General features: G+C 39.7%; 1 protein-coding gene across 1 annotated transcript; it reads right to left on the bottom strand.

The window, feature by feature from the left end:
- Positions 1-9128: 9128 nt before the first annotated feature.
- LOC127871461 (uncharacterized) lies at positions 9129-14720 on the bottom strand. Its single transcript, XM_052414408.1, has 8 exons — positions 14368-14720; positions 14123-14193; positions 12809-13885; positions 12151-12304; positions 11351-11476; positions 10786-10920; positions 10349-10498; positions 9129-9468 (listed from the first exon to the last, which is right to left on the bottom strand). Exons 1-8 carry the CDS (start codon positions 14459-14461, stop codon positions 9302-9304), a joined length of 1974 nt encoding a protein of 657 aa, XP_052270368.1. The 5' UTR covers positions 14462-14720; the 3' UTR covers positions 9129-9301.
- Between the last annotated feature and the right edge of the window lie 747 nt (positions 14721-15467).

The following is a 15467-nucleotide window of genomic DNA, read 5'->3' as shown; positions in this document are numbered from 1 at the left end:
ATGTGGTGTCACCAATAAAGGCTTTTAGTCCACACTAGGAGCTCGAATGCCTGGATCTCATTTTTTAAACGAGTTTCGTTTATTTTGTTCGGATTAAAAAACGGAAATGAAATATGGCAAAAACGTTGTAAAAAGGGTTAATGCAACTTTGACATTTGGTAACCAGAAAGATAAGTTAGATGATTTAAATTTATACCATTTCCAACGCGGCAATGCGGTCTTGACAAGAGCGAGTGGAAGCTTCAAGAATTACCGAGATCTCCTCTATAGAACATTAATTTATTTCACAAACTTGAAATGTCATATAAGCAATAACAAAGCATTATTAAGTTTGTATTATGTCACGTGTGCATGTAAAATAATTGAGAATTTTGGTACCCAATTCGTGTAACGTTACGAAATCCCCGTTAAAAATCGCGTTTCTGTGTGTGTCAGAAACAAGTGAAAACCATTTTGTTATTATTTTAATAAAGACGTATCGATAAATGCTATTGTAAAAGAGTTATTATTACTGATATTAGTTAACCAATAAATGCGGTAACTTCGGGGAAGTCGGTACCTGCGCGAGCGTCTGATATTGGTAGCATTATTAATTTATAATAGCCTGACCGTATTCCATTTCGTACAACACTAATTTTATATCAGACAATGTTCATACTTACTGTGTTGTTTTTACGCTTTAAATTATAGTGATTGATAAATGTCCCATAAGCAATGTTTAATATGATTAATATCACTTTTATACGCAATAACATGTGGGATTGAGGTACCCACACCGGCGTCAGAAAGCGCGTAAAACTTCACCGAATTCCCAGTTATAAAGCGCTTTTTCGTGTCAAATACACGGGTAGCTGGGAATGTTTCGGTAATAATTTTGTTAATAACACGGGTAAATACCGGTGAAGTGTGTATTTATTGCAAATACCACCATTACACGTAATAACGGGTTCGATTTCGGTAAGCGCGCAAGCGTTTGAGAGCGTGTTTAATGTACCGATTTACCCGTTATAAATAGCTGATGTTCTCTTTAATCCTATATTTTTTGCATTTGCAGAATAACTAAATGGCATCAACCCCATTACAAGTGTAATATGGTGTTAAACAAGTCCATAAAATCATCCGGAATATCGCGTAAATCTATATGCAGTCTATAGGCAAAGAAGCCATTTTGGTGTTAGCTTGTCTAGGTTTTCTTCCCGCTGAGCCACGTGATTAAGTGGGCGGAGCGATCACTGATAAGGCGTCATGTCAATTATCAGACCATAGTCTACGACCTCCTGTAGCAGTTGCTTCGATTCGCTGCACTCATCAAAATACATGTTTCACCAACCATCGATAGATGAAGCATTCATGATCACAATGGGAGACTGATCGGGGATGTGTGTACAAGGCGACAAGAAAACATTGCCTAGAGGCTTATCTCGATTGGCGAGCGTTAATCCCCTTGTTTATCAGGGACAATAAAACATAGCTGCTCTTTTGTTTTGAGGGAAAGTGTACTGTGGGCCCTTGCACGAGAGAAAAAATTGCAGTGGGCCGATCATTAAAAAAAATAATAGTTCGACAGCCAGCTGGGGGGCCCGGGCCCCTGGGCCCATGGCCTAGGTACGGGCCTGCTCAGCCATCCGTACTCATGCTACGATCGAGTGGATGTATTTTTTACTTTATTTATGCAATCCTCGAAGTTCCACAAAAGGTAACGACAACAACAGAACTTTCCAAATTATTCAATCGTTTCGCGTTGCAACGCTCTATAATTTTCAGGTTTTCAAATCGTCAAAGGATGCATATTATGGCTATTTTAGAGCATGGTAAATGTTCAGTATTACTATTTCCTAACAAATATCATAACTATAACGAAAATTTGCGAATCTGAAACATTTTTTTTTATTTTTTCAATTTACCAAAACGTGAAAAGGCCCCTTTAAATACAATATATCTATAGGTAGTCCGGGTGTAGTGGTTATTGTGTCCGTCTAACGATTGGGACGTCACGGACTTAATCCCTCTGTTGGGGCGTTTTTTCGGCGTAAGCTGTATTAAGCCAGCTTTTCACCCTCACTTGACCTTTGTAAGTGTCCAATAATACTCATATAAAATTTCCCGCGGCTAGGTACGAATAAATACACTTCATTTATTCCATTGGCTGATTTGAGTATAACACCAGAACATTGGAAACATATCCGCGTCTTTGTAACACTGTTTTACTGCATGAAACAATTTTATCTCTAATGAAAAGGCTCAATAGATACAACAGTTTTACAATCAATTTTCGACATAAATACAGTTTGTGCGTTGACCTTTTATTTTCAGAGAATTACCAGCGCAAAAGCGTTTATACTAAAGGCAATGTTGTCATATTTAGTACTTACTTGCATTGCATTTCAACCCGCGAGGTTTCGGGTCAATTCGCGGCCATTTGTTCATCACCGGAGTTCGCAGAAGGGGTTGCGATCATTGTGTTACACCGGTCTTACTGACAATAACGTAGTGACTGTAATGCATTGCATTCCAATCCGCAAGGTATCAAGGTCAGTTTGCGGTCAGTTGCAGAAATCTTTATATAAACGCCGTCTCGTAAACTCTGTGCACTTGAAGTCTGTTTTGATCAGAAAGATACTAAATAAAGATATTCGGCGATATTATTGTGGTATGTCAATCGATTTTTAATATGGTTTCAACATTTGCATGATAAGGACCAATTTTGAAAAAAATAATTAGAAATATTTATCCATTTAGACCAGTTTATTAAGCATGAGCACAATAATTCACTATACTATAATTATGCAATTAAATAAGATTCGAGTATTGCCGGCTGACCTATATGCACTCGTTTATTTTCATGTTTCTTGTGTTTTTCTATTCTGTAAATATAGATATCTGAGAAATAATATCACATAAAGCAAAATAAGCCACGAAATCTGGCGCAACACCCCGATTTGCTTATGATGTAGCTAAGAACTGCGCAGAAAAAAGCGTTTCTGGTAATTTGGCGAAAACCGGCTAAACACAATACCATCTTCATATCGAAGCATTAATGAGTTCACATTACTAATGCATACAATTCCTAGAAAGTCTTCATATGAACCATTTTTATAATATAATTTATTTTTAAAAAATGACGAACATTTGTTGGTAATCGACCAATACACTAAACATAATGTATTATTTTCACAAAGAACGTTTGTAATACTTGAATTAAAAATAAAAATACGGCCGGAAATTGATTTTTTTAAATCCAAACTGATTGGATATCAATGTTATTGTAGGGTCACATATCTCGAAAATAGGGTAATGGTTATTTAACCCCACGACTTTTGATACTAATGAATTAATAAAAGAGGGTTGTATAACGTTTATTGACATAATACTATCGACACAATATTTTTTTAATCTGCTTGTTGTTCCATCCCAGGACTCTAATTGTTGTTTTGAGCATTGATCGATGAACGTAGTTCTGTCTCCGATATTTCTACGCCAAACCAATAATAACATATTTCGGTGATATCTACATTCTGAAATTTAAGATATTATCAGGTGGAGGCTGTGTAATTGTTTTCAATTTGAAACGAATTAGCAGAATCAATCTTTTTGTTGTACAATTTCAGACTTGTATTCAAATTTAAGCTAGTCTAGTACGTTCATTAGGTAGGAGTGCTGGGGCAAACTCTTGATCGTCACATAAAGCAGCCTCTTGCGCGGAAGGATATCATACAGCAGCCTCTTGCGCGAAAGGATATCATACAGCAGCCTCTTGCGCGGAAGGATATCATACAGCAGCCTCTTGCGCGGAAAGATATCATACACTTCGAAATACAGACACACGAGACGACTTGTTTTGGCTTTCCGGTTGGCTTGATGGTAAGTGTTTTTTTCTTTAAATTATTACTAAATTTCGCGAGTCTATTTTAAACATGTTTTGAAATAAACAGATATTCCACCGCTACATCGTCATAATTTACGTTTTAGTTTACGTGTAAATTACGTTAATGGTTAATGTGTTTTAAGTTTATATGTTAGCAATGTTCACTTCTTTGGTTTTTCAAAATTAAAAGAATTATTTTTTATTTAACCATGTTTCAGAAAATAAAACTACATGTATATCAAATCGTTGTAGATGGTCGATAAAGTCTACGTCTAACAATTTTTGTTTCAGTCAATTTAAGCTCCAGGATATTGTCTTGATGGTATGGTCCGTGTGACGCCCCTACTGATTCATGGTGGTGTCATTCGCGGCCTTGTCTGGGCTTCCTTAATTGTATGTACATATATAAAAATAAAATTATTATCTGTTGGAATCGAGGAAGTTATGAGGCCCCATTCACTCCCACAAGGCGACAGGACCTGACGCGATCCTTATACGATTCCTGATGGATATTGCAATAGAAAAAGCCCCGGCGCTTACTCTAGTCTTTTTCGCATCACTACAGCAATAACACGTCCCAGTTGAATGGAAGTTGGCGTATGTGACCCCAGTCATAAAGAAAGGGGACAGGAGCAACCCGACTAACTATCGATAAATCTCCCTAACGTCCGTTTGCTGCAAACTGATGGAACACATCCTCCCCAACAAGATCATTTCTAAATTAGACAAAAACAACATCCTGGTCAATCAACAACACGGCTATCGACAAAGACGCAGCTTCACCATACAGGGCTTTGTTGCATCCCCTGACGCTGGTGAACAGATAGCTGCAATTCTTTTCGACTTTTCCAAATCCGTGGATGCTCACCCGCATCAGCTACTCATCGTGAAACTGAGACAAAACGGTACCAGAGTGCATGTCCTAACATGGATAAAGAGCGTCCAAACTGTACAAAGCCAACAGGTCATAGTTAAAGAACACTTCTTAAACTTGGCCGACGTTATACCAAGCATCCCTCCGGACTCTGTCCTTTGACAACTGCTATTTATTTTGTTTATTAACGACCTACCAGGCACTGTTACCATACAAACACGGCTCTTTGTCGACGACAGTCTTCTGTTAAGGTAAAGGCATGCTTTTATAGTCTGATTACTCACTATGATTCAATCGACTTTGACATTTACCCCCCGATCACTGGGATTTAAGTCGTCCGTTTACATATGGCGCACAAGGCAGCCACGGCACATTGACTTATTTCCCTCGCGGGTACCCATTTATACACCTGGGTAGAGAGGAACAGATGTGGGATAAATTTCTTGCTCAAGGAAATTTCAGCGGTCAGGGCGGGATTCGAACCCGGGACCTCTCGATCCCCAAGCCAGCGTCCTACCATTAGACCACTGCTCCCACGTGTACAGAAAGATTAGTAAATCTTAGGATTCAAGAATACTTCAACTCGACCTTGACATCCTGCAGAAAATGGAAAAATACTAGCAGATGTCCTTCAATCCACCAAGTTTTGCATATCCCCAAAAAGTGCAGCCCAATTAGTCCGGAAATGTATTCCATTGACAGAAGCTTGCAGCTGTTTAGGAAAGGAAATACATTGGAGTGACAATCGCGATCGAAGAGCATGTCTTGGAAATCTCATGTAGCAGCAGTCAGCTATAAGGCAAGCAACATCCTTGGCTTTCTGCGTGGCAACCTTTCCAGCTGCCCACCTAACCCAAAGCTCGAACATGCACTGCTTTAGTGTGACCAACATTGGATTAGCTGCAACTGCATGGTTCCCCTACACACAAAGACGTGAATTGACCCGCTTGAAGCCGTTCAAAGCCGAGCTACTCGTTACGTACACGGGGAATGTAGAACCACAAGCAGCGGCTCACAGATGATTGGTGACATTTGCTGGTAGCCCCTACAAGAGAGACGTAAAACAGCTAAGGTCACTTTGATGTACCGTATCATAAATGACCTGATTGATGTTCCATCGGACCCCAATCTCCGCCCTGGTATATCATCCAAACAATGCAGCAGTATCAGGTAAATCATAACATACTGAAGGGCTGACTACCATAGGCACGCCTTCTTCCCGACTGTGGAATCAACTTCCAAACCAACTCATGACGGCTGCCAGTCTTGAAGCTTTCAATGAAGGTTGGCACCAAAATAATCCATCAATGACTGTTGATCACAGTTTTAAAATTGTCTTTCAAATGCGCTACACCGTAACTTTTGATCTGTTTTCTTGTACGTAAATGCCCCAGGGAGATCTTGTACAATGTAATAAGAAATAACGGATCATATAAACCCATTCTTGTCAACATGATTTCAGATCTAAGCATCAAATAAAACGTGAATAGGGCCAACTATCTTTGGTATGAAACATATTTGTCTTATCCGGACTTTCCTCATAATATTAATGCATTTCCACGTATCAGAGCAAACACCTTTTATGCTCGGCACTTATAAAATTAGGCTATCTTAATTTTTAGCGGCGAAGGACGCAGGCAGGTGTTTGACTTCGTTATATTCAACAAAATCTAAAAGTAGAGTTTTCTTTCCATGTTCATAGGCGCAATGTTTCATCAACCTCCGCGCAGAGATTTGACTGGAACAAGCATAGCATCATAACATTCAAAACGATATATCTTTTAATAATCAAATACTAAAATAATTAATAAACAAGAGGGCCAAGATGGCTCTAGTTCGCTCACCTGAGAGGAGTCGGTTCATTCAATCTTTACCAAACGTCAAACTTAACCGAGATATTGTCAAGACAAACATCCTGGTCAAATTTCATCATTATTGAACCAAAACTCTGGCATATGGAGTGTTTTTGTTTTGGTAAGATTTGACATGGTGAACTATATTTTGAGTTGAACCCCCCCCCCCCCCCCACTTACATCAAACTTTGCTTACAAAAATAAATATTATGAGAAAGATTCATAAAATCTGAAACAAAATTGTGACCTCTAGAGTGTTTACAAGGATTTTGTATAATATAATGAAAATGCAAAATTATCTATTAAAACGACGAGAAGCCAATGTTTTTGTGAGGTCATTAACTGTAACTCCAGTAATATTTTATTAAAAACATAAAAACAATTATAAACATCATAGAAATGAATGTCATCATGATCATCAAAGAAAAACAACGAGACTTTTTTCAGTGGATACGTTACATCCTGTTAAATAAAGTGACGATTGTAACAAAAATGGAGATGCACAAATCCAGTGGATAAAATGTGCATACAAAATTGGTTTAATGTTCATAAATACTATACCAACCGTAATGTGGTCATTGGCGTCGCACTGAAGTGCGGCGACTAGTATGTAATACGTTGTTTTTTTTTCGCTTATGGGAGGAGAAGTTATTTTACGGATCAATGTATATATTTTTGTTGCCAGAATATCTTGCATAGTGGTGATTTTTTGTGTGTAAATTAGTGTAAATAAGTAGTGCATTTGTGCCTATTACATTTACTATAACATTTATTGCCAATATAGCAAAGCTAATTGTTTTAATTAATAACTGATCACATGGACTGGGCAATAATAAAATATCACAGGGACTGGGCAAATACGCGAACCGGTGAAACTTTCTGGTTTTGTATAAATACAAAACTTCTTTGTTCCACTATCCTAGCAACCACCTAGTTACTAGTAAAGGCGCTGTAGAACGCGAAGCGCGACACGTATTATTAATTGTAATAATGAGTCTTGATAAAGGAAGCAGCCGCTTATCAATGAGGAGCACCATCACAGCAACCCACTCTCATAACTATCCAGTCCTCCTACTGGGTTTTTTTAAGAACCACATAAAGAAGGCCGCAGGCCTGACCCGTATCTTGCCAGTGGTATGGACAAATAGGAAACACCACAAATGACATTACGTCGTGATTATACTAAAGAATCTGCATATATGCAATCGAAGACTTAAGCTAACATTCTGAAAGTGATCAAAGAATGTCTGGGATTTTCATTGTTTGCAGCGCATTTCTCAAAATGTTTCATGAATTGAATACATTAACGAAATATAATGATAAACGGAATAAACTTTTATAAAAAGAAAAGAAAAATTGAATATACATATCTTAGTCTCTAAAAAAATAATGCACCAGCAGCTTTTAACAGAGGGCTTACTAAGGTTATATAGACGGAAGCGGATCATGAACATATGCAAAAGGCCGTTCACTAAACGCCTGAAATTGTTCATCGTTCTTTTTTTCTAATATTGCAATTGCAAACGTTTATATCGATCAATGCATTAATAGAAAACTAATTGTTATGATTAATTGTATGCCTAACCTACGCGACTAAAAGTATAAATTTGAAAATTTAAGTATTCAATTACAAATATAAGTACTCAAAACATGAAAGAAGAAACCGTAACATAATATGTGTCTTGTTCTGAGAAAACTTGGCATAATGCATGTGTGTAAAGTGTCGTCCCAGATTAGCCTGTGAAGTCCGCACAGGCTAATCAGGGACGACACTTTCCGCTTAAACTAGATTTATGGTAAAAAGGGACTTCCTTTAAACGAAAAATACCATTTGAGCGTAAAGTGTCGTCCCTGATTAGCCTGTGCGGACTGCACAGGCTAATCTGGGATGACACTTTACGCACATGCATTATGCCAAGTTTACTCAGAACAAGGCTCAAATGTGAATCTGCGAAATCCTCTGTTCTATCGCCACCCCCTTGACAATGGCTCCATCTATTTTGGAAGAATTAAAAATAATCTATTAAAACGACGAGAAGCCAATGTTTTTGTGAAGTCACTAACTGTTACTTATTGAAAGCAATCTTTTGAGTTCGTTTGCGATTTAAGTAGGAAGACATGTTCTCTCCATACATGCAAATACAAGTTGCTATTAAAAACTCCACCATGTCACAATTTATGAAGGTTCTGCTGCTTAAAAATTGTTTGTAAGTGTATGTTTATGTAAATTAGGGGATTAATTAATCTCTGCTGAATCGCAGAACATTGCAGTTTTCGTGTATTCACACAGTCCAAAGCGCCACATCGGAAGCAGCAATAGCTCGCTATTAATGTAAAGAGGTGGCACCCTTGATAAACGGCCGTGAAGTATTGGTTGGACGTTCTGACCAAGTTTCTCGTAGAATGTAAAATAAATGTGGCCTCTAGTGTGTACAACCGGCAAATGTAAACAAGGAACGATCAATGAGGAACGTGGAATTACTAAGCACACCATGAGCACGTTGTGCTCGGGCGAGCTAAAAAACACGAGACAATGCAACAGAAATATACATGTGTATACCAAATGCAAATATATGTTCAACATACTTAAGCAACCTCATTTATGTTTACCCTTCACACCACGTAAAACAATATCGATACAATTATGTAATGTCAATATATATCGAACAGCACTTTTATTTCATTTTGTTTATGTTCTCTGTAACTTTTCTAATTCAAGCCTCTGTGTTTACGGTATCTATAGCATGTGTAGCAACACTCCCTGCTCAGTTCTGGATTGTCACATTCACTGAAGCCGTAGTTACGAATATATTCCGAGCACCCGAACACACCTCGGCCAGTGTTGAAGAGTACAGGCGAATCGCCGTATTCGCAACCTGTAGATACACAAGTTGTATTTGTAGCAAAATATTAGTTCTACATAATTATGAGTCGCGTTCTGAGAAAACTGGACATTATTCATGTGCTTAAAGTGTCGTCCCAGATTAGCCTGTGCAGTTCGCACAGGCTAATCAGGGACGACACTTTCCGCTTTTATGTCATTTTTGTTTAAATGAAGTCTTTTCTTAGCAAAAAACTTATTAAGGCGGAAAGTGTCGTCCATGATTGGCCTGTGCGGACTGCATAGGCTAATCTGAGACGACACTTGACGCACATGCATTAAGCCCAGTTTTCTCAGAACACGACTCGTATATGATAGTATTGGGATCGTCGCCGCTTTGACCAGTAGTTCGGACGGTCAGTACCATGCCCAGCAGTCAGCCTGCTCGCACGTATTGTGCAAGTTGATCTGATTTAGGACCTGCTTATACTTTCTGCGCAAATTGAGATATTTACCAGTACTCTCTGCAGACTAAAATTAATTAATGCTAGTAAACGACAACTGTCCTTGAATCAGATTGATGGGAAATGTCATGGCCAATTCCCACTCAAGGCATAAGGCGGTCCCAGACGATTCGAGTGTTCGATCCTCGGATTGCAAGTCTTGTATCCTACCTAATCATTATGGCCTAGCCTTGCAAAGCATTTTAGAAAGTAGATGTCTTAAACACGTGTAACAGAACACTTTGGATCAGCAGCATTAACGTTATCTATTGTTGTTCTTGTACAGCTTTGGTGCATTAATTAAATATCCATTCAGGCACAACGCTATCCTTCGACAGGCAAGAATATAAATATATAACACGGCATGTATGTTCACATTTGACAATAACGTTTTAGATAAATAAAAATGGACAAAATAACGCAATGAAATACCAGCCACGGCTTCTGGAAGGCGCGCCTGAAGGCTCGGGCACGTTGAGCAGCAGATTTCGCGCACGTGCGATAAGTAACAGTTGATCTTCAAACGGCGGTTGGCGTCAAACGGCTGACACAATTCTGGACTTTGGTCTCCCCATTGGCAGTCTGCAATCAATTGAACAAACGATAGTGTATAACTTTACCTTGAAACCAAAACCTTCAGCAAACGTCGTCGCAAGAAGAACTATGACCAACCAATATCAGCTAGTGGTTTCTACCGGTCTGTGTGTGAGACTTCGTCAAACAAAACTGCCTTTGCGATTGAGAACCATGTGCTATATGAGCAATCCTCGGTTATATTTTGAGAAACCACTCAACTCGCGGAAATTATGAGTACGACTATTAGTCGACTATCAATGTTGACGCAGAAGAATAGTGGGGTGTTGCCTTACCCGATCTCTCTCTGTTGGCCAGCCTGGGACAAGTGCTGCAGCAGATTCTCTGGTTGTCTGGCAGATAGCACAGATACGGTTTCTCTCTGATCTCCTGACATCGCGGCGTTAGGTCGCCAAACTGGCACGTGGATACTGGAACGAGATACTTGCAGTTATTTCCACAGCGTAGCTAGTGAGAAGCGTCGTTTTGTGATACAATCAAAGAACTTCTGTACTTAACCCATTTATGCCTAGTGGACTCTCCCATCCTTCTAAATTGGATCAAATATATCCAAAATTAGGGCTGTCTAGTATATTTATTTCTATATTTAGAATATTTCTTACAGAAATTCCTTTAAGCAAACAGCGCATACCCTGATGAGACGCCGCATCATGCGTCTCCTCATCTGGGTCTACGCTGTTTGCCAAGGCCTTTTTTCTAGACGCTAGGCATAAATGGGCTAAAGTAAACCTTTCACAAACTTGAAAGGTGTTCTTCTGCAATGAGTGTGGGGTTAATTCTTCAACCATTTTATCATATGAAAACTAAATTGCTAAATCCCAAACCGGAACATTGACTCACGCTGCTGTGGTATCTGCGACCGGAAATGTTCGCATCGTTCGCAACATATTTGCCGATTGCGGTCGTTGTAACAATCGAATGCCTGAATGTCGCGGCACTGGTCCGATCTGTCGCCGTACTCGCAACCTGAAACAGTGCAAAACAGTTTCAGTTCGTTCTGTGGTTATTCTATTTTCAGATTGCTAAATTGGCCTGTACAATAACCTGAAAATGTCAGAGATATAAACATGCATACGTAACGAAACCATGTAGTGAGACAGGAATATTTACTTGTATGTTCCTCTCTCATCTACTTTCGTGACCGAGTTACTACAACAAATTCGCATTCATTTTGTACGTAAATTTAATTATAAATTAAATGAATAAGGGGTTTACGAGTGTTTAAGTGATATGTATTCCTGGCATCCATTCACTGTCAAAGGGTGCATGCTGCTGATACATGCATTACTAAATAGTGTATAAATATATCCTTTAACCCTTTGCATGCTGGGAAATTTGTCGTCTGCTAGAATGTCGTCTGCTGAATTTGTAAAATAAGCATTTTCTTCATTTTTTTCAAAGAATACTATCAGAATAGCAAACAGTTTGGATCCAGATGAGAGGCCACGTTCTGTGGCGTCTCATCTGGATCCAAACTGTTTGCAAAGGCCTTTAAAATTCGGTTCCCGCACTGAAAGGGTTAATTCAAATTAAAAGCCATGCGTATACTAGTTATAATAACTCCGCTATTTAGCTGATTTATCTCTTTGTGATATGCTTTGTACTAGTATGTTATTCCATCGAAGGAAATCCTTGCCTACCGGCTTTATCGGGTCGTTTGACCTGTAGACAGCGCTCGCAGCAGTCCCCGGACACGCGCTCGTAGTTGTAGCAGACGTAGCGGCCCAGCTGAGATATAGCGCTGTGGCAGCTCAGGCCGTTGATAGTCACTCGGGTGCCTGTGACAGGGCAGTTCTGAAATCAAGAGCGTATGTATTTGCTGCCAGTGCTTATTTAAGCCATGTATGCCTAATGGACTCTCCAATCCTTCTAATTGGATCAGTTTATTTCCAAAATAAGGGTGTCTAGTATATTTATTTCTATGTTTAGAATATTTCTTGCAGAGATTCCTTTAAGCAAACAGCGCAGACCCTGATGAAACACCACATCATGCGGCGTCTCATCTGGGTCTACGCTGTTTGTCAATGCCTTTTTTCTTGACGCTAGGCATACATGGTTTAAAAGTGTGAGGGAAATATTAATGTTTACTTAAATAGTTTAAACCAAGAAAATAAAATTGGTAATTCAATATTATTCAAACAGAGAAAAATTTCCATTAAACAGAAACATACGATGATACGAAACACAAACGCGGTCTCCGGAATTAAATAATAAAAATAATATTTGTTTAATTCGCGTCTGACTGGTTGTATAATACATTTTTGTGGCAAACAACACTTGTAAAATCACAGTTCTTACCGGATCGGACGATATCTGAGACACTATAGGATCATAGGTTGTACGATAGTTTGCCCCGCCGCTGTAGAACTGAGTTCCCCCATAGCTGTTCACGGGTCTACTCTGTGACCGGTCCACCTCGACTTCCGATGTCCGCGTACCTGTCTGATATCCGCTTCCTGACGTGTATCGGGTAGGTGAACTTCCGGTTGGGACGTACCGTCCGTTACCGACATACTGGTATCCTTGTTTAGTTCCGTATTCACGGCGTTCCGACTCTTCCTCGCCCCCAGAAACCTGCGTCACGCGTTGATTTGTATGTGCGTCCTGGTACCGCCCACTGGTATCATAGTACCTTCCCGTGGAATCCAAATGGCGACCCTGAGCGTCCACGTAGTGACCGTTGCTGTCAATGTAGCGAGGTCCACTGTAATAGGCCCCGCGCTCTTCCGGTCGACTTGTTGGGTATCTGCTTCCAGTGTATCGTGATCCGGTAGAATCATAACCACCGCCTGTGTTCCTAGTATTGCCGGACACTACACCGGCCGTCCGGCTATCTGAGGTTGTTCTAGCCTCGCTCGGGTAGTAAGAACCATATGACCGGTCCCCAGTGCTGTAACCCGGGTACCTTCCGTCCATTCCGTATCCTGATCGTGACGGATCACTGCCTGTGCCATTTGCGGTAAGAACAACTCTTCGTCGTGTTACAGACACTGTTTGACCAGACTCGTCGGTATTGCGGCCCACTTCCTCTGACGTCGTGTGGACGTAAGGTAACTGAGCGCCGTACTGCGTGGTACCTTCCTGGTCGTGGTCGGAATCACCATCTTCTGCCTCGTCTTCCTCATCATCGCCGTCGTCGCCGGGAACAAAGCCTCCGCCGAGCGCCGCTGTTTTATCGCTTTTACGGCCATCCAAGCGTCTCTCGATGACGCCGTCTTTCGCGCCACCCTCTTCAATATTGTCTATTTCCGGCTGCATTATGGTGTTAACAGGCTCAAAAGAGGCAAGGCTTTGCGGGATCTCAGCCTTCACCCGGGCTGTCGGGCTCAAAGGGGCTGACGCCCGGAAAGTCCGTCCGTTAACGTAGGGGTAGTCCTGAAAACGCAAACATCGTCCACAAGTAAACCAACCGTTGTGTTGGTGTTTTTTCTTTAACTGACTTGTTCGGGTCGTTATACTCATATTTCGATGTACATTTTATATATTGTTGGTGTTATATAGCATGATATTCCAAAAGTTAAATTCCTTAAGTATTCCTTACATAGTAGTGCTCTTTGTGTATGGACAGAATTTAATCACGTAAGAGTAAACAATAATGTAAAATTGCCTAACCTTCTGGATTTCGTTAATTGCCTCTCGTTTCCGTAAAACTTTGATGTCAATTGAATCTGGTATGACATTTTCTGAAAAAGTAAGTGATTCTTTTTTATTAATAATTCATGTTTTGGCAATTACGTACACTGCATTAAGCGTGTGTATAGCTTGATAAAGTACACTTTTAAGAAACCAAGTGATTTTAAACATGTATTGAAATTAACCGATAAAAAGGTTCAAATGTAAATAAATGTAAATCTCACCAGTTTTGGAACCAGCTTCTGTATGCCTGGAATCGACAACCACTGCGACAAACACAGAAACCGCTATTAAACCACATAAAGAAATACGCTTCATTCTGTGGAGTTCACCTGTAGAGTGAGGAAATGCACTCTCACTCACTCCGGTCTCTGGAATGTTAATCTACCTCTGTTAAAACGCAATAATCTGCTAGGACGCTCGATACACCGACTAAAATCCAACAGCACCTCGCGAAAACCTGCCCCAAAACTAATTGCGCAACAATCCCGTCTTGATTGAACACACCACGCGGTTAATTGCCTTCGTGTTCTGTCTTGGACGCGGGTGAAGCGGATGTAGTCGCGTGCGAACAGCAGCTGGGTGAGCCGTACCATAGTTACCCTGGTTCCGCTTAAAGTATACTAATAGTGATAGAGAACGAGACCATGTACACAGTAACCGTGTTGCACTTCTATGAGTAGTTTCTCGCATTGCTTTAGCAGGCTATATTTATTTATAATGAATTGTTTCCACGGCTCGCTTAGTGTGCATTTTGATACCATGCTTTATGCGACATTTAATTTTAAAAATGGATTATTCAAAACCAAAATAATCAGTAGGAAAACAGTTTGTGATGTAATGAAATAGTATGCATATAAACATAAATAATACCGGTAGACCCTGTTCTGTTTTTATGCAAATGAGTGTTACAATAGATTGTATTTTCACCAAAATTTAATATTTACAACTGCCACATTGCTTGTATACTAGAATATGCATCACTTAAATGGTGAGCTACGGCACACTCTGTACGCTTTGGTCGCACGCCAGAAAACAGTAAGGTTCAAGGAAATAAATGAGTAACAAATGTACTTAACATAGAGGAAACGCATACGTGAAAATATTTTCATTTTTGTATGAAACACTTAGAATTTGTTTAGATTTGTTTTAAAGACCTTAAGAGTAAATAACGATAGAGCCAGATAATGTTATTTTCCCTTTGAACGAACTAATCGTATTAGCTCAAGTTCTTAGAATTCGCTGGGTGGATAAAACGGAACGAATAAATGTATAAGTTCGTTTAAGAACTATTGAAGCATCAGATTGGTTCCCGAACTCGAAA

This window comes from Dreissena polymorpha, chromosome 1, assembly GCF_020536995.1.
Source record: "Dreissena polymorpha isolate Duluth1 chromosome 1, UMN_Dpol_1.0, whole genome shotgun sequence".
Lineage (NCBI taxonomy): Eukaryota > Metazoa > Mollusca > Bivalvia > Myida > Dreissenidae > Dreissena > Dreissena polymorpha.
This window is presented reverse-complemented; position numbering and strand designations above follow the sequence as displayed.

Excerpts from the sequence above, each read along its gene's own strand:
- LOC127871461 (XM_052414408.1), bottom strand. The coding sequence starts at position 14,461 with ATGAAGCGTATTTCTTTATGTGGTTTAATAGCGGTTTCTGTGTTTGTC. Across the intron at positions 13,886-14,122 it reads CAATTAACGAAATCCAGAAG|GACTACCCCTACGTTAACGG; the intron begins GTTAGGCAATTT and ends TTGCGTTTTCAG. Across the intron at positions 10,921-11,350 it reads GTCGCAGATACCACAGCAGC|TATCCACGTGCCAGTTTGGC; the intron begins GTGAGTCAATGT and ends ATCTCGTTCCAG.